This window comes from Cherax quadricarinatus, chromosome 18 (assembly GCF_038502225.1).
Source record: "Cherax quadricarinatus isolate ZL_2023a chromosome 18, ASM3850222v1, whole genome shotgun sequence".
NCBI classification, from domain to species: Eukaryota; Metazoa; Arthropoda; class Malacostraca; order Decapoda; family Parastacidae; genus Cherax; species Cherax quadricarinatus.
The window spans coordinates 34963539-34984498 of record NC_091309.1 but is presented as its reverse complement, the minus strand read 5'-3'; the positions used below and the strand labels follow the sequence as shown (position 1 = coordinate 34984498).

The 20960-nt window shown below is 43.6% G+C and overlaps 1 protein-coding gene across 1 annotated transcript in view; it reads left to right on the top strand.

The window, feature by feature from the left end:
* Nucleotides 1–20721, top strand: part of LOC128689467 (F-box/LRR-repeat protein 2) — a 360993-nt gene extending 340272 nt beyond the window's left edge. Inside the window, exon 2 of the mRNA XM_053777804.2 lies at nt 17310–20721. Coding sequence (XP_053633779.1) covers nt 17616–19040 — 1425 coding nt within the window. The 5' untranslated portion in view covers nt 17310–17615 and the 3' untranslated portion in view covers nt 19041–20721. The remainder of the gene's footprint in view (nt 1–17309) is intronic.
* Nucleotides 20722–20960: the final 239 nt, after the last annotated feature.

The window sequence follows — 20960 nt, the reverse complement described above, 5'->3', positions numbered from 1 at the left end:
GATATTAGATAATATGAAATTCAGAGACCAGCTGCTAAAAAGATTTAAGACAAACAGACAGGATATTGCAACACTTAATGAATTCCAAAGGGTGAGGAACAGAGTGCAGTGACTTATAAAAGGAGCAAAGGCAAAGCACTATTGCTCAAAAATTGAAGAGTATAAGCATAACCCTAGAAAGCTCTGGCAACAACTAAAACAGTTGGGGTATAGCCATAAGCCAGTAGATAGGTCTAACATAGTACTCACTATCGATAACGAGGTATGCCACAAAACATCTAAGGTGGCAAATTGCTTTAATTCCTACTACACATCTGTTGCATCATCACTAGTAAGTAAACTACCAGCTGCATCAAATACCTTTAACACAGACTCTGATAAGGTTCAAACATACTATACCAATAAAGGGGTAACCCCAAACAGTTGTCAACTAATAAGTGTATCTCATGACTTTATTCAAAAAGAACTAAGCAGGTTAAACCCAACTAAGAGCACCGGCCCGATAACATCCCGTCTAAGTTCCTAAAAGATGGTGCTTCTGAACTGTCAATCCCTATTGCTCACATAATAAATCTATCAATCACCACTAATACCGTACCGGAGGAGTTCAAGGAGGCCAGAGTCACTCCTATCTTCAAGAAAAATAGTAGGTCTGATGTAAGCAACTATAGGCCTGTTAGTATACTCAGTATAATAACCAAAATTCTAGAGAGGGCGGTGTACTCTCAAGTAGTTAAGTACCTTAATGACAACAACATTCTCCATAGCTATCAATCGGGCTTTAGAAGATCTTACTCAACCGACACCTCCCTAATTAATCTGATGGATTACCTGAGAACTGAAATGTCAAAGGGGAACCTCATAGGTATGGTAACTTTAGACCTTCGATATATATATTATGTAAGAAACTTCAAGCTATCGGTATAGGTTCTGTAGACTGGTTTAAGTCCTACCTTAGCAACAGGAGACAAACTGTCAAAATCAACAAAACGGAATCAGAACCCCTGCCGATAGCATGTGGAGTTCCCCAAGGTAGTATTCTGGGTCCCTTATTATTCTTATGTTATGTCATTGACATGCCTATCAATGTCAAGTGCAAAATCATACTGTATGCAGATGACAGTGCTCTGTTAGTGTCAGGTAAAGACCCACAAGATATAGCTAATGTTTTAACACTGGAACTGGAGTCCTGCAGCAAATGGTTAGTAGACAACAAACTGTCATTACACCTCGGGAAAACTGAAGCCATTCTCTTTGGCACGAAGCATAAACCGAGAAGGGTAAATAATTTTAATGTCCAGTGTAATGGGGAGCCCATCACTTTGGTTTCATCAGTAAAACATCTGGGAATCCCCTTTGACCCATGCATGTCAGGAGAATTGATAGGGAACAGTGCAGTAAAGAAAGCAAATGCCAGACTGAAGTTCCTCTATAGACAAGCACAGTGTCTACCTACTGAGGCTCGCAGGACCCTATGTCTAGCCCTTATACAGTGTCATATGGATTACGCTTGCTCTTCATGGTACTCTGCCTTGACAAAAAAAAACTGAAAGATAGACTGCAAATCACCCAGAACAAAATCGTAAGATTCATCCTGGGGCTGGGACCAAGAGAGCATGTAGGCCAGAATGAATTACAGCAGTTGGATATGCTGAATGTTGAGGACGGAGTAAAATAACTGAAGCTAAATCATGTTTATAAAATTGCTCACAAACAGTGTCCAGTATATCTTGCTGTCAATTTCGTCAAGGTTGGGAACCAAAGCAATCATAGTACTAGGGGGAGAGAACACAACTTTGTAGTACCCACAGTCAGTGGCCAGGCTTCAAACACCTTTTATTGTACAGCAATAAAGGAATGGAACAGACTGCCCGCACATGTCAAAGCCAGTCATAGCATGAACCGGTTCAAGAAGAGTGCCAAAAGGTGTCTGATGAATGTAGCTACAGAAAGGGAGATGAATGATTTTCTATTTTTTAGCTAACATACGTGTAAATTTTACCTTATTCCTAGTAATGACCCTCGTATTGTAGATAGTCTTAATGACCCTCGTGTAGTAGATAGTCTTTTTAGTATGATAATAAGATGTTATCTTCATTATAGAATAATAAGAAAATATTATAACATTTATATTATAATAATAAGGTAAAATGACCCCAGTGGAAATAAGTCACTCTGTCTGACTTTTTTGGGTTATCCTAGGTTCTCTACACATATGCTGCTATGTATGATAATTTTATGTAACTGTATTTGTGTATACCTGAATAAACTTACTTACTTAGGCAGGAGTACAAAGAGACCTGGACAGGCTGGACGTGTGGTCCAGTAACTGGCTCCTCGAATTTAACCCTGCCAAATACAAAGTCATGAAGATCGGGGAAAGGCAAAGAAGACCGCAGACAGCCAAAGACTGCAAACTTCACTTAAGGAGAAAGATCTTGGGGTGAGTATAATACCGAGCACATCTTGTGAAGCGCACATCAACCAGATAACTGCTGGCTAACCTGAGAATAGCATTCCGATACCTCAGTAGGGAATCGTTCAAGACACTGTACACCGTGTACGTTAGGCCCATACTGGAGTATGGAGCACCAGTTTGGAACCCACACCCAGGGCTGGATTACCGCATAGGCAAACTAGGCATTTGCCTAGGGCCCCGCGCATTTGGGGGCCCCGTGGTCCAAGGGGTTCAGGGGCTCATCCAAGACTGCGCACATGGTGGTAATATAAATACCATTGTGCATTGTTCTTGGACTCAGTATGATTTCTGTTTAAGTAAATTGGAGATCAAGGAGGATGAATTAGTAAAATATTCGTAGCCCAAATCACTAACCTAATCTATGGTAAAAGTTCTGTATATGACTCCTTTCTGGTAACGTTTTGAATTTTTAGATGCACAGCCAGAGGAAAGGGGGCTACAAGGGCCATATCCCCCCAATTGACAGAAAAAATTAATAATTAAAAAAATAATAATAATTGATAATGAAAAATTTGTGTTTGCATGATTACAGACAGTGATACATCCTCATTATGGCATCTCGTGAACGTGATTTTGGACGTTCTTATGCGAATGGATCACAGAAAAGAAAGAAGAAAATTCAAGAACAGAAAAAGAAAGATGTAGGAAGCTGCAGAAAGATCACAGACATGCTTACGAAAACAGTTTCTGATGTTACCAGTACAGTTGAATCTGCAGATACATCAGATCATACAGGAAGCCCTCCCTCCATTATTTCTCAGCCAGCATCTACTTCTTTAGTGTCTCCTCTCAATGTCTCAACGGACATTTCATCCACAGGATTTGTCTTAAAAGATCCTGCCTCATGGCCAAATGTAATCCCAGATTCTCTATGTAATGCTTTCATTGCAGAAAACTTCAGTCAAACTCTGAACATTGACTTTAGGAAATCAGCAAGGATTTATGATGATGGAAGTCGTCGTTGTTTAAAGTCATCTATGTTTTATAGGAAGCTTGCAAATTCAGAAACTGTGAAAAGATCATGGATGGTATACTCTGAAAGCTCATGAAAAGTGTACTGTTCAGCATGCAAGCTATTTTCTACCAAAGAAAATACCTTCACACAGGGGTTCAATGACTGGAAAAATTCCAAGCATTTCGAGGAACATGAAAACAGCACCACTCACAGGATCTGCATTTTATCCAGTGTATTTCGTGCACAGAAAAAAGGCTTATTGGATTCTCATTTGGAAAATCAAACTGAAAAAGAGCGCACTTATTGGAGAAAAGTTCTAGAAAGAGTTGTTGCTGTTGTAAAATTCTTAGCTCTAAGAGGACTTGCTTTCCGTGGAGAAAATGAGGTTTTTGGTTCGGAAAACAATGGCAATTTCCTAGGGATCATAGAACTGTTAGCACAATTCGATCCATTCTTAGCAAATCATGTGTCATGCCTTGGGAATGCAGGAAGAGGCACTGTATCTTACATGTCATCTACTATATGCAATGAATTTATTGAACTGATGACTAAGAAGGTCCTCAATAACATCATAGCAGCTGTGAAAACTGCAAAATACTTTGCAATAAGTGTAGATTCAACACCAGATATTTCACATACAGATCAATTGACATTCATTGTTCATTTTGTCGACTCCAGTGGTAAGCCTGTAGAACGCTTTATAAAATTCATTCCTCTTTCAGGCCATAATGGAGAAACAATGATGAATGTAGTACTGGATACTCTGCTTGAACATGATCTCTCTATTATGGATTGCCGTGGCCAAAGCTACGACAATGCAAGTAACATGTCGGGTAAATATAATGGATTGCAAGCCCGTATCAAGCAAATCAACCCACTTGCTGAATATGTGCCCTGCTCAGCACATTCTCTTAATCTTGTTGGGTCATGTGCTACGGAGTGTTGTGTCGCTGCAGTTTCATTTTTTGGACTTTTACAAGCACTCTTAATTTTTTCTCTGCTTCAACGCATCGGTGGAGTATACTCAAGTCAACCATTCATGGAGATGTCATCAAATCATTATCAACAACAAGGTGGTCAGCACAGCATGATGCAACACATGCTTTGAAAGACAGCTTTGCTGAAATACGTTCTGCTTTGATCCAAATAGCAGAGGATGAAGACCAGACAGCAACTACAAGAAGCGAAGCAGCCAGCTTAGCATCAAAATTGGAAGATTTTGAATTGGCCTTACTCTGTGTGCTTTGGGACTGTATACTGGAACGGTTAAATGCCACGAACAAGACACTTCAGAAAATTGAAATTGAAATAGCTACTTGTGCTAACCTCTATGCAGGCTTAGTGGAATTTGTAAGCTCACTTCGCAATGATGAAGCTTTTGAAATGTTTGAAGAGAAAGCTAAACTGCTGGTGAAAGACTACAGTTACCGGGCTGATCATCAGTGGTCAAGGAAGAGGAAACGCAATTTTGAAGAGCCAGACAATGAAATTGTGTTGCTACCAAGGCAGAAATGTAAGACAGCTACATACTTCGTCATTCTGGATTCACTGATTACAGAATTGGTGAAAAGAAAAGAAATCTACCAGAATCTCAATGACAAGTTTGGATTTCTGTTCAAAATTACTACTATGCCAGATGCAGAATTGAGAGAAGCTGCATTAAAGTTGCAACAACACCTTTCAGCAGATGTTCAGGACACATTTGTTGAAGAAATAGTTAATTTTTCTGGGTATATGAATCAGATTAAAGCTCCACCTGAAAAATGTGCGCCCTCAGCTGTTTTGAAACATTTAAGAAATGCAGGTATCTCAGAAACCTTCTCTAATGTTGACATAGTGTATCGCCTTTACCTAACACTTCCAGCTACTAACTGTGAAGGAGAACGTTCATTTTCTGTTTTGAAAAGAGTGAAAAACCAGCTCCATTCAACAGTGAGCCAAGACAAATTGTGTAACCTAGCCTTGTTGACCATTGAGTCTGATCCAACAAGAAATATTGATTTTCAGAATATAATTGATGATTTTGCCAATATGAAATCCAGAAAAAAGTTTATTTAAGAAGTGCCTGTGAATATAAACAATTCTTTACTTTCTTGAGTTTATATGATTTGTTAGTCTTATGCATGATGCAATGATAATAATGGTCAGTGATTTATAAAGGGAATAATAGTGCTGTAGTGGTTATGCTGAATATAATAGGTACATGATGTCACTACTTTAATAGCCTAATCTAGTAATACTATGCTGTCTTGAGTTTATTCTCTTTAAAATGCATGATTTAACAAGATAGTTATAATGGCTGTTGGTAAATGGTTTTGGTTGTCTTGATGTACTTTCCCTATTAAATTTAATCTAAATAGCCAGAATGTATTTAATTAGACCTTAAACAGGCTCACACCGACCCCCCCACCCCCACCCCCAAGCTAGAAGGGGTCGCTTCGCTTACCCGCAACTCAAAGGGGCCCCGCCAATCTGAATAGCCTAGGGCCCGGAGACTTCTTAATCCGGCCCTGCCCACACCTGGTCAAGCACGTCAACAAGGCTAGTTCCAGAGTAAGGGGAATGTCCTACAAAGAAAGGTTAAGGGAAATCGGCCTGACGACACTGGAGGACAGGAGGGTTAGGGGAGACATGATAACGGCATACAAAATGCTGCGAGGAATAGATAAGGTGGACAGAGACAGGATGTTCCAGAGATGGGACACAGAAACAAGGGGTCACAATTGGAAGCTGAAGACTCAGATGAGTCAGAGGGATGTTAGGAAATATTTGTTCAGTCATAGAGTTGTCAGGTAGTGGAATAGCCTGGCAAGTGATGTAATGGAGGCAGGAACCATACATACCTTTAAGACGAAGTATGATAAAGCTCATGGAGCAGGGAGAGAGAGGACCTAGTAGCAATCAGGGAAGAGGTGGAGCCAGGAGCTGAGTCTCGACCCCTTCAACCACAATTAGGTGAGTACAAATAGGTGAGTACACACGGTGGTGTGAATAGAGACAGGATGTTCCAGAGATGGGACACAGCTACAAGGGGTCACAATTGGAAGTTGAAGACTCAGATGAGTTACAAGAATGTTAGGAAGTATTTCTTCAGCTATAGAGTTGTCAGGAAGCAGAATAGCTTGGAAAATGAGATAGAAGCAGGTACCATACATAGCTTTAAGAAGAGGTATGATAAAGCTCATGGAGCAGGGAGAGAGTGGACCTAGTGGCGACCAGTGAAGAGGCAGGGACCAGGAATTATGACTCGACCTCTGCAACCACAATTAGGTGAATACACACACACACACACACACACACACACACATACACACACACACACACATACACAGACACACATACTCATGCACACATATACACACACATACACATACACACACACACATACACACACACACACGCATACACACACACACACACATACACACACACACACACATACACACACACACACACACACACACACACACACACACACACACACACACACACACACGTGTGAGTACACGTAGTGTAGTGGGTCACAAGCACCAGGCTCCGAGAATCTTAGTGTTTTTAGGGCGTGTTTTAGCAGCTAGAAGCAACCAGTGTTAGTGACAACATCAGTGAACAACCCTACAAGTGATAACCAAAGTATTAGCAAAAATCAATAAAGTAAAGGCGAGAGAAAGCCTGAAATTATACAACAAAATTTCAAAGTGCCAGTTCGTTGAGGCCTAGTTGGCACCTGTTGCCACATTGTTACACATATACAAAGTACAAAGCAAGTGTCTAAAGAGAAAAGATCAAATAGAATTAAGAGAGGTTGGCTAACGACAAACTGTGATGTAGCACACAGCGTGAACAAGCTAGTCAGAAAGGGGATATATATATATATATATATATATATATATATATATATATATATATATATATATATATATATATATATATATATACATACATATACATAAATATAAGCAGAGGTGGTGGCAGCAGTAGGCCTAAGGGAGTAGCGCCGCCATAACAGGTTGGGTGTCATCACAAATAAGAAGTGTACTTACCAAAAGTGAAGTGTTAATTATAAAAGTAGCAGTATACAAGTGATAAGTGTGGTAAATGAGGACTCAAAAGGGCAACGAGAAAAGAATAGCTGAAGAAGTCAGCGGCGGAAGGGTGAGGTGCACGAGTCATCGTACAGCGAGCATCGTACAGCGAGCATCGTACATCAGGCATCTGGATGGACGTCCCCTCTGAGGAGTAACGTACAAATCACCTGTTTGTGGTTGGCAGGATGTTTTTGAGTGGTAGAGCCGGCCCTGCGATCACTGGCAGCTGGCTATTACAAACCCTGCTCCAGAGGGATTATCATACACACAACACCTAGCAGTAGTAGGAAGATAAAATTTGTAGGAGCAAGGAATAGGCAGGAGGATTAAGTCGGGGCTAATGGGACTACAGCCCTGACAACAGTTTTGAGAGATAATGTTTTAGGACACAAAGACAGTACAATCTGAGAAGCAAGTATTGGGTACACATGTAGTAAAAGGTAGTACATAACTGGGTGAAAGAATGACTTGTTAACACACGCTAGTATTATAATTATTAGAATTACTCTCAGTGTTAATGGTATCGTATTAGTATTACGGATACACAGGGGTGAATTGTATTTCTGGGACATATAAACAACTGACGTGCTCACACACACACGTGCGCACAAACATACACTCGGGGCCAGGAGCTGAGTCTCGACCCCTGAAACCACAACTAGGTGAGTACACACAGCTGATCCTGGGAATTTGACCGCATCCCCTCACCCCCCCACACACCTTTCCCTCCCCCACAGACCTTTCCCCTCCCCACTCTTGCCTTCACTCCCTCCTCCCTCCTATCTTTCCTTCCCTCGCGTTTCTCTCTCTCATAGCCTTTTTCCCTCCCCTTCCCCCTACTCTTTCTTTCTTTCTCTCTCTCTCTCTCTCTCCCTCTCTCTCTCTCCCTCTCTCTCTCTCCCTCTCTCTCTCCCTCTCTCTCTCTCTCTCTCTCTCTCTCTCTCTCTCTCTCTCTCTCTCTCTCTCTCTCTCTCTCTCTCTCTCTCCCTCACTCCCATAACCCTATCTCTCACCCTCCTCTCTCTCTATAGGCTTCATCTCTCCATCTCTCTCATAGCCTTTTCCCTCACCCTCCTATCTCCCTCTCTCTCTCTCTCTCTCCCTCTCCCTCTCTTTCTCCCTCTACCCTTTCTCTCCCCCTCACATTTCTCTCTCTCCCCCTTGGTCTTATCCCTCACCCCCATACTCTCTCCTCTCTCTCCCTCTTTCTACCCTTTCTCTCTCCTCTCTCTCCCTCTTTCTACCCTTTCTCTCTCCCCCTCGCACCCTCTCCCTCCTCTAGCCTTCTGTCTGTGGTAATAAAAAAAAAATGGGTGGCCCTAGAGGACGGAAAACCAGAGATCTGGTAGACGAACCAGGGAGGAAAGACTGGGAGTTAGAGCTCCAAAAAAGGGAGGAAGAGTGGGGAAGGAAGATAGTAGAGCTTGGTAAGAAAATGGAGGAGCAGATAGCTGAAGAGTGCAGGAAGTGGGAAGTACAGGTCTTAGCAGCAGAAGCTAGGATACAGTGCTTAGAAGAGAAACTGCAAAGCCTGAAACAGATTAGAGAGACAAATGACAATTCAGATGTGACATCAGGAAATTCAAAGTCAGGCGCAGACAAGGGGACAGTAAGCAACAACGGAGACATGCCGTACATGAAGGCCCTATCAGACCCACGTGGGGCCAGGGAAAAGACAATGAGCACACTAAGATCAAATGACAGGTCCGAAGACAATGAAAGTATGCTATATGCAGAGATTCTAAGAGCCAACTGCAGTAGCAAGGGACAGCTGGTCAGGAAAGACAGTTCACTGAGAATAGAAGTTTCAGATATGACAGGGACTGAAGGCAAGAACATGTCAATGGAAGGAAATAAAATGCCTCAGAGGAAGCAGATGGAGACTCAGTGGGAGGAGGAAAGGGCGAGGTCAGTTTTTGTGTACGGGCTCCAAGAAGCCAAGGGGGACAACTTTGAAGAAATAAAACAGGAGGAGAAAAAATGATTGAAGGCATCATGAAAACAATAGGGGAGGGCGATATGACCCAGGTGACAAATTTTCAGAGAATTGGGTGGTTTGTGAGTGGAAGGATATGGCCTGTCAGAGTAACTTTCAAGGAAGAATCAGTTCGAACCAGGATTCTGCAAGAGAAAGCAAGACTGAGGGACAAAGAGGGGTACCAGAGAGTATACCTCGACTGCGACAGAACACAAGAAGAAAGGACTACACTGAAAGAGAGGGTACAGAGACGCAAGGAGGAACGAGAGGCAATGACGAAAATGAGCAGGACCCAGACACAGGAGGAAGGGCAAACACACCCCACAGAATCTCCCACCAAAAGACTCCAACCGCGACATTCCCAATGCAACTGAGCAACCTATACTACAACCCACTCACTGTTCCCTCTGCCACCAACCCCCATATCACAAACCTCACCCCAACAGCTGTCCCTTATGGGCATTCTGACCCCACCCCCATCAACACAAACCCCACCTACACCACAGCCCCATATAGGCCCCCACCAAGGGTCTCGCTCCCCCAACCCCAATATTCTTGCATGACCACAATGATAGAAAAGAAACTGAAGGTTTGGTACACAAACACGGATGGAATAACGAATAAACATGAGGAGTGGAACGAAAGAATCAGTGAAAAATCCCCAGACATCATAGCAGTCACAGAAACAAAACTCGCTGAGACAATAACAGACACAATATTCCCAACAGGATATCAGATCCTGAGGAAAGATAGAAGGAGTAGAGGGGGAGGAGGGGTTGCACTGCTCATAAAACACTGATGGGGATTTGAGGAAATGGAAGGCATGGACATGATTGGAGAAAGAGACTACATTGTAGGTATAATTCAGTCCGGAGAACATAGTCATTGGAGTGATGTATAACCCACCACAGAACTGCAGGAGGCCAAGAGAGGAGTACGAAGAAAACAACAGGGTGATGGTGGACACACTGGCTGAGGTGGCAAGAAGAGCTCACTCGAGCAGAGCAAAGTTACTGGTAATGGGCGATTTCAACCACAGGGAGATCGACTGGGAAAACCTGGAGCCACATGGGGGTCCCGAAACATGGAGAGCCAAGATGATGGATGTGGTACTTGAAAACCTCATGCATCAACATGTCAGGGACACAACCAGAGAGAGAGGGGAGGATGAGCCAGCAAGACTGGATCTTGTGTTCACCCTGAGCAGTTCAAACATTGAGGACATCACTTACGAGAGGCCCCTTGGAGCTAGCGATCACGTGGTTCTGAGTTTTGACTATATAGTAGAGTTACAAGTGGAGAAGGTAACAGGAACTGAAGGGGACAGGCCAAACTATAAAAGGGGGGACTACACAGGTATGAGAAACTTCCTGCAGGAGGTTCAGTGGGACAGAGAAATGGTAGGAAAATCAGTAAACGAGATGATGGAATATGTGGCAACAAAGTGCAAGGAGGCAGAGGAAAGTTTTGTTCCCAAGGGAAACAGAAATAATAGGAAGACCAAAACGAGTCCTTGGTTTACCCGAAGGTGTAGGGAGGCAAAAACTAAGTGCAACAGAGAATGGAAAAGGTACAGGAGGCATAGGACCCAGGAAAACAAGGAGATTAGTAGAAGAGCCAGAAACGAGTATGCACAGATAAGGAGGGAGGCCCAGCGACAGTATGAAAACGACATAGCATCGAAAGTCAAATCTGACCCGAAACTGCTGTATAGCCACATTAGGAGGAAGACAACAGTCAAGGACCAGGTGATAAGGCTGAGGAAAGAAGGTGGAGAACTCACAAGAAAGGATCAAGAGGTATGTGAGGAGCTCAACACGAGATTTAAGGAAGTATTTACAGTAGAGACAGGAAGGACTCTGGGGGGACAGACCAGATGGGGACACCAGCAAGGAATACACCAACAAGTGTTGGACCACATACATACAGATGAGGAGGAGGTGAAGAAACTGCTAAGGGACATCGATACCTCAAAGGCAATGGGACCGGACAACATCTCCCCATGGGTCCTTAGAGAGGGAGCAGATATGTTGTGCGTGCCACTTACCACAATCTTCAACACGTCCCTGGAAACTGGGCAACTACCTGAGGTATGGAAGACGGCAAATGTAGTTCCCATTTTTAAAAAAGGAGACAGAAAAGAGGCACTAAACTATAGACCTGTGTCATTGACGTGTATAGTATGCAAAATTATGGAGAAGATTATCAGGAGGACAGTGGTGGAGCACCTGGAACGGAACAAGAGTATAAATGCCAACCAGCACGGATTCACGGAAGGCAAATCCTGTGTCACAAACCTTCTGGAGTTTTATGATAAAATAACAGAAGTAAGACACGAGAGAGAGGGGTGGGTTGATTGCATCTTCTTGGACTGCAAGAAGGCCTTTGACACAGTTCCTCACAAGAGATTAGTGCAGAAGATAGAGCATCAGGCGCATATAACAGGAAGGGCACTGCAATGGATCAGAGAATACCTGACAGGGAGGCAACAACGAGTCATGGTATGTAATGATGTATCACAGTGGGCACCTATGACGAGCGGGGTCCCACAGGGGTCGGTCCTAGGACCAGTGCTATTTTTGGTATATGTGAACGACATGATGGAAGGGTTAGACTCAGAAGTGTCCCTGTTTGCAGATGATGTGAAGTTAATGAGGAGAATTAAATCTGATGAGGACCAGGCAGGACTTCAAAGAGACCTGGACAGACTGGACACCTGGTCCAGCAAATAAAAATGGCTTCTCGAATTTAATCCTGCCAAATGCAAAGTCATGAAGATAGGGGAAGGGCACAGAAGACCACAGACAGAGTATAGGCTAGGTGGCCAAAGACTGCAAACCTCACTCAAGGAGAAAGATCTTGGGGTGAGTATAACACCGAGCATGTCTCCGGAAGCACACATCAATCAGATAACTGCTGCAGCATATGGGCGCCTGGCAAACCTGAGAACAGCATTCCGATACCTTAGTAAGGAATCATTCAAGACACTGTACACCGTGTATGTCAGGCCCATACTGGAGTATGCAGCACTTGTTTGGAACCCGCACTTGATAAAGCACGTCAAGAAACTAGAGAAAGTACAAAGGTTTGCGACAAGGTTAGTTCCAGAGCTAAGGGGAATGTCCTATGAAGAAAGATTAAGGGAAATCGGCCTGACGACACTGGAGGACAGGAGGGTCAGGGGAGACATGATAACGACATATAAAATACTGCATGGAATAGACAAGGTGGACAAAGACAGGATGTTCCAGGGAGGGGACACAGAAACAAGAGGCCACAATTGGAAGTTGAAGACACAAATGAGTCAGAGAGATAGTAGGAAGTATTTCTTCAGTCATAGAGTTGTAAGGCAGTGGAATAGCCTAGAAAATGACGTAGTGGAGGCAGGAACCATACACAGTTTTAAGACGAGGTTTGATAAAGCTCATGGAGCGGGGAGAGAGAGGGCCCAGTAGCAACCGGTGAAGAGGCAGGGCCAGGAGCTAAGACTCGACCCCTGCAACCACAAATAGGTGAGTACACACACACACACACACACACACACACACACACACACACACACACACACACACACACACACACACACACACACACGCACGCACACGCATATACAACAGGCCTAGTGTCTAATCGACATGTGCCTAGGACAAAATGGTAACTAACAAGGTGGACAGAGACAGGATGTTCCACAGAGGGAACACAGAATCAAGGGGTCACAACTGGAAGCTGAAGACTCAGATGAGTCACAGGGACGTTAGGAAGTATTTCTTCAGTCATAGAGTCGTCAGGAAGTGGAATATCCTAGCAAGTGAAGTAGTGGAGGCAGGAACCATACATAGTTTTAACAAGAGGTATGACAAAGCTCAGGAAGCAGAGAGAGAGGACCTAGTAGCGATCAGTGAAGAGGCAGGGCCATGAGCTGAGTCTCGACCCCTGCAACCACAATTAGGTGAGTACACACACACACATGCACACACACACACACACACACACACACACACACACACACACACACACACACACACACACACACACACACACACACATTCACACACATTGAATGAGGGGATACACAGGGATATGCAGTGGGAGAATGAAAGGGTGAGGTCAGTCTTTGTGTATGGGCTCCAGGAAGTTGAAGGGGAAACATATGAAGCAAGAAAACAAGGGAAAAAAAAGCAGTTGAAAGCATCATGAAAGCAATAGGAGAAGACGACATGACCCAGCTGGAAATTTTTCGGAGAATAGGGGGGTTTGTAAAAAAAAAAAACCCGGCCAGTGAAAGTGACCTTCAAGGCAGAATTGACTCGGAACAGGATCCTGCAGGAGAAAGCACGATTAAGGGACATGCTGGCATACAGGAAGGTGTATCTCGACCACGACAGAACACAAGAAGAAAGGCAGAAACTGGTACAAAGGTGAAAGGAGGAAAGAGAGGGGATGGAGAAGACAGACAGGAGATCCCAGACACAGGAAGAAGATCAAATACAGCCTCCCTCACAACTTTCTATAGAAGCCTCCCAACCAGGTCAACCCCAGTGCAACCAAACACTCTAAACAAAAACACCCATGCCACGTCAAATGCCCCCACCCACTGCATTACAAACTCCACCCCCACAGCAACCACCCATAGTTCCTTATCAGGTCTTCCACTTCCCCAACCCCAATACACCTCCCAGACCACAATCTTAGAAAAGAAGTTGAAGGTGTGGTATGCAAATGCAGATAGAATAACAAATAAGTATGAGGAGTGGCACGAAAGAATCAAGGAGACATCTCCAGACATAAGAGCACTCACAGAAACAAAACTCACCAGAGTAATAACAGGTTCAATCTTTCCATCCGGATATCAAATCCTCAGGAAAGACGGAGGAGAGGGGGAGGAGGAGTTGCACTGCTCATTAAAAACCAGTGGGGTTTTGAGAAAATGAATGGAATGGATGGCACGGCCGGAACGGACTACTTAGTAGGAACAATCCAGTCTGAGGGACATAAGGTGATAATTGCAGTAATGTACAACCCACCACAGAACTGCAGGAGGCCAAGAGAGGAATACGATGAGAGCAACAGAGCAATGGTCGACACACTAGCCGAGGTGGCCAGGAGAGCACACATGGGGGGAGCAAAGTTAGTAGTTATGGGTGATTTCAATCACAAGGAGATTGACTGGGAAAACCTGGAGCCCCATGGGGGTCCCGAAATATGGAGAGCCAAGATGATGGATGTGGTACTGGAAAACCTCATGCATCAGCATGTTAGAGACAGTACCAGAGAGAGAGAGGAGAGGATGAACCAGCAAGACTGGACCTTGTATTCACCTTGAGTAGTTCGGACATTGAGGATATCATGTATGTAAATCCCCTGGGAGCTAGTGATCATGTGGTTCTGTGCTTCGCCTACATAGTTGAGCTTCAAGATGAGAGTGTAGCAGGAATAGGATGGTAAAAACCAAACTACAAAAGGAGGAACTAGTCAGGCATGAGGAACTTCTTACAAGACATTCATAGGGAGAGGGAACTGACAGGAAAACCAGTACGAGAAATGATGGACTATCTGGCAACAAAATGCAAGGAGGCAGAGGAGAGGTTTGTTCCCAAGGGAAACAGAAATAATGGGAAGAACAGAACGAGTCCTTGGTTCACCCAAAGGTGTAGGGAGGCAAAAACTAGGTGTACTAGAGAATGGAAAAGGTACAGAAGACAGAGAACTCAGGAAAATAAAGAGATTAGCTTAAGAGCCAGAAACGAACATGCACAGATAAGAAGGGAGGCTCAGCGACAATATGAAAATGACATAGTATCGAAAGTCAAGACTGACCCGAAGCTGTTGTACAGCCACATCAGGAGGAAAACAACAGTCAAGGACCAGGTAATCAGACTGAGGAAGGGTGATGGGGAATTCACAAGAAACGACGGAGAGGTATGTCAGGAGCTCAACACGAGATATAAAGAAGTATTTACAGTGGAAACCAGTAGGACTCCAGGAAATCAGAACAGGGGGGTACACCAAGTGCTGGATGAGGTACTTATAACCAAGGAGGAGGTGAAGAAGCTGCTATGTGAACTTGACACCTCAAAGGCGGTGGGACCAGACAACATCTCTCCGTGGGTCCTTAAAGAGGGAGCAGAGATATTGTGTGTGCCATTAACAAAGATCTTCAACACATCATTTGAAACTGGGCAACTCCCTGAGGTATGGAAGATGGCAAATGTAGTCCCAATTTTTAAAAAGGGAGACAGACATGAGGCACTAAACTACAGACCTGTATCACTAACGTGTATAGTATGCAAGGTCATGGAGAAGATCATCAGGAGGAGAGTGGTGGAGCACCTGGAAGGAAACAAGTGTATAATTGACAACCAGCACGGTTTCAGGGAAGGAAAATCCTGTGTCACAAACCTACTAGAGTTTTATGACAAGGTGACAGAAGTAAGACAAGAGAGAGAGAGGTGGATCGACTGCATTCTTTTGGGCTGCAAGAAGGCCTTCGACACAGTTCCTCACAAGAGGTTACTGCAAAAGCTAGAGGATCAGGCACACATAACAGGAAAGGCACTGCAATGGATCAGGAAATACCTGACAGGGAGGTACCAACTAGTCATGGTACGTGACGAGGTATCAGAGTGGGCGCCTGTGACAAGCGGGGTTCCACAGGGGTCAGTCCTAGGACCTGTGCTGTTCTTGGTATATGTGAACGACATAATTTAAGGGATAGACTCAGCAGTGTCCTTGTTTGCAGATGATGTGAAGTTAATGAGAAGAATCAAATCGGATGAGGATCAAGCAGGACTACAAAGAGACCTGGACATGCTACAAGCCTGGTCCAGCAACTGGCTCCTTGAGTTTAACCCTGCCAAATGCAAAGTCATGAAGATTGGGGAAGGGCAAAGAAGACCGCAGACACAATATAGTTTAGATGGCCAAAGACTGCAAACCTCACTCAAGGAAAAAGATCTGGGGGTGAGTATAACACCGAGCATATCTCCTGAGGCGCACATCAATCAGATAACTGCTGCAGCATACGGGCGCCTGGCAAACCTACGGATAGCGTTTCGATACCTCAGTAAGGATTCGTTCAAGACTCTGTATACCATTTACGTCAGGCCCATACTGGTGTATGCAGCACCAGTTTGGAATCCACACCTAGTCAAGCACATCAAGAAACTAGAGAAAGTGCAAAGATTTGGAACAAGACTAGTCCCAGAGCTACGGGGATTGACCTACGAAGAAAGGTTGAGGGAAATCGGCCTGACGACACTGGAGGCCAGGAGGGTCAGGGGAGACATGATAACGACATATAAAACACTGCACGGAATAGACAAGGTGGACAAAGACGGGATATTCCAGAGAAGGGACACAGACACAAGAGGTCACAATTGGAAGTTGAAGACTCAGATGAATCAAAGGGATGTTAGGAAGTATTTCTTCAGTCATAGAGTAGTCAGACCGTGGAATAGCCTAGAAAGTGACGTAGTGGAGGCGGGAACCATACATAGTTTTAAGGCGAGGTATGATAAAGCTCATGGGGCAGGGGGAGAGAGAACCTAGTAGCAATCAGCGAAGAGGCGGGGCCAGGAGCTATAACTCGACCCCTGCAACCACAAATAGGTGAGTATAAATAGGTGAGTACACACATGCATATATTACATCACGTTTAGTCTTCAGATATATGATTAAATGAAGTGAAAATCACTCTTGATAAATATTAGATCAAGCTTCATATACATAGTGTTAATGTGGTTTAATAAACTTTATTCAGCTAATCTAGTTACTTTATCACATTGTTGTTGAAATTCTGTTTCTTTTAAGGGCACGTGAAGTAAAGTCATGCTGTGTGGACGGAGCCGCAACACCACCAGCATCATCACTCACTGCCTGTGATGACTCCCACCATCAACCATTCTCTGTGATGATCCCCAACATCATCACCCACTCCCTGTGATGACCCCAGCATCACCCACTGCCTGTGATGACCCCAGCATCACCCACTGCCTGTACTGACCCCCAGCAATACCCACTGCCTGTACTGACCCCAGCAAAACCCTCTGCCTGTGCTGACCTCCCAGCAACAGGTCAGCACCGATTGTGTCTTTCGTTTAAACAGTTTCTAAGAAAATGCCGAAAATACAAAGCACAGAGATGCATGAAGGAGAAACAGTAAGCAATAGTTGTGAAGATTCAACTACTCTCAAAACTTGCTTAAGTGTTCAAAGGAACGAGTGTAAAACAAAATGGTCACGGTGTTGTGAGAGCTGTTCCCATGATAGTCATGCTGCATGTATAGAAGACTCTCTAGATTCACAGACCAGTGCTGTCATTAGCTTGCAAGGCAAGTGTTACATCAGTTGCCTACCAAATGAAATTTTATTGCATATTTTCTCGTTCCTAAGAGTGCGCGAGTTGTGTGTGAGTGTGGCCCCTGTGTGTACCACCTGGCGGGACCTAGCCAAAGATCCAACACTGTGGACGCACCTTGTGTTTTCTGAGGAAGATAGAGCAGACGGAGATAGAGTGAAAAGCTTACTGAGAGCATCACCTTCGCTGGTCTCCCTGGAGCTGAGCAGACGTGAAGATGGTGGCAACTTGTTGCTGCAGGTGGCCGCTTCTTGTAATAAGCTCAGGGAACTCACTGTCCAGTTTTGTGATGGTTTAACAGAGGCTGTTTTTAAAGACTTAGTAATAAGGTGTCCCAACATACGGTATTTGAACATGGAAGGTTGTCAAGTGCACAGTACCCAATGTTTCCATATAATAGGGGGCTTCAGACAACTGCAATATTTACATTTATCTCGTTGTCAGTTATTAGATAATGCAGGATTGACCATTATTGCTAGACAATGTAACCATCTTGAATATCTTAACATTGATGGAATTATACACATACACGACTCTTCAGTAATGTTTCTGACAAAGAAGCTCAGTCACTGTCTCAAGAACTTATTCCTAGATGGTGAATACTTAACAGACGCCTCTTTTAGGTCGCTTCGAGATTGTTCACTTCTTCAAAAGCTCGAAATTTCATTTTGTGAACAAATGACTGATGATGGATTGTCTGGAATATATGGTCTAGAACATCTGACCTGGCTGAAGCTTCGTAGAGGTATCCAGTTGACTCCTGGTGGCTTGAAGGCAATGTTTCACCGTTTACCACAGTTAGTCTACGTGGACCTCAGCGAATGCTGTCTTATGGATGACTCAGTACTGTGGACTCTGGCATCGATGTGCCCTAGACTTGAGCATCTAAGGTTGAACTGGTGTTCGGATTTAACAGATGGAGGCATTGCAATCATAGTGGTTAGCTGCCCACGACTGCAAGTCGTCGAACTGGTCGGTATTCAGCGACTTACAGGCACTGCCTTAATTAGCATTCCCAGGGCTCTTCCTAATCTTGTTATATTACACCTTAAGGAGTGTAAAAATGTCGATAACACAATCTTACGGTACATAGTAGCCGAGAAACCTTCACTTTGTGTGTTCGACTGTTCTGGAAATCTGGTGGAACACCATGAGCCAAGCAATAATGATAGTGTGTCGAAATAATGGGATTTGTTCAGAATAAAAAAAATCACTGTATGACCCACAAGGGCTTAGTTCGTTTTTGTGACTATAATAACACTAATGATAGAAAACAGATATTTTAGATTTTGCACAACCATATTACTAAAAAACCTAGGACGAAGTCCTGTGATCAACAGTACTCTTGTTTACCATAACTGCAGGTCATGAAACAAAGTTATAGTTCGTTTCTTTGAAAATAAAAATTATTTTTAAATATGTATGTATAACATCATGAAAGCTGGTATGTTTTAAATAAGTAGCTAGCATTTTGACGGGAGTAGTGTATTGCCAGCAACAGTGAAGAAAAGATGTGCACAGCAACACGTAAATAATAAACGGTAATCCTAATTAAAGCTTGTTCAGGTGGCTAAGACTCATGTGCAATATTTAGGTATCTTTAGTACCGAGACATTTGATCTGTGCAGCTGGCTTCTTCAGACGAATACAGAGGTTATCAGTATATTGGAGATCGTTGAAGAAGTAGAGATTTTGAGGTGTTCAGTCCCGTCGCCGTGAAACTAACAGTTGAAGACTTGGACCCCTCAAGGGAGGTTCCTTGACGCTGGTGAGGGACTCTTGATTTAGAGAATTGGATCTGTACTCTGGTTTCCTGAATTGAGCTTGCATGCCTTCCATCCCTCCCCCCCACATGAGCTGTATAATCCTACGGGTTTAGCTCTTACTCATAATTATAATAATTGAAGAAGTTATCTTACTTGAGGTGTTCAGGCCCTCAGCCTAGATGGAAAGTGTTAGTCCCATAGCTTGGTAAGTCTGAAGTTGAAACAGATGGAGCTTATATACTCTAGCCAGATGTTAGGTGTGGCAGTTGTACATATTGTCAAAGAAGACTATGCCCACTAGCAGACTTGGTGGCTCAAGCTTGGCAGGTCCTTACAAAATCCAACACCTCTCACACACAAGAACTTACCAAAACATAAGATAATCTGTTGTAGATCAAAGTTGTATCATTTGCCATCTACAACTACTTTGGCCTACATTTTTTGTCATGTTCTTAAGTTCTTGTATAAAATAACATAAATAAGAACACAGATAAGTATGTTTATGGAGCAACTTGCAATGTGAACAGACTGACTGATGTTGTAGTGGCCAGGCTTAGGCTTGGTTACAAGTACTTCTGGCAGTTTGGGAGACACACAGATGATGATCAAACTAAATGCAAATTATGTGATCAGGCAATTGGTCACTGTCTTGAACACTATGTGCTTAATTGTCCACTTATTGAGTAATACAGAGATAGACAGTATAATAACCTATGTGATATGTCAAGATATCTTATTAATGAAAATAAGATACCAGATATAGTAAGCAAATTTCCTAAATTTGCTTGTAACATATAAATGAACTATAGATATGTAGATATAGACCCATATGTACTCCTGTTAACCCTTTTGAGGCAAGACAACCAAACATTGTACCCGCAAGACAAAACATTGTACCGGCGAGACAACCGAACATTGTACCGGCAAGACAACCAAACATTGTACAGGCGAGACACCCAAGCATTGTACCGGCAAGACAACCAAACATTGTACCGGCGAGACAACCAAACATTGTACCCGCAAGACAACAAAACATTGTACCGGCGAGACAACCGAACATTGTACCGGCAAGACAACCGAACATTGTACCGGCGAGACAACCAAACATTGTACCGGCAAGACAACCAAACATTGTACCGGCGAGACAACCGAACATTGTACCGGCAAGACAACCAAGCATTGTACCGGCAAGACAACCAAACATTGTACCGGCGAGACAACCAAACATTGTACCGGCAAGACAACCAAACATTGTGCCAGCAAGACAACCAAACATTGTACCGGTAAGACAACCAAACATTGTTCCGGCAAGACAACCAAACATTGTACCGGCAAGACA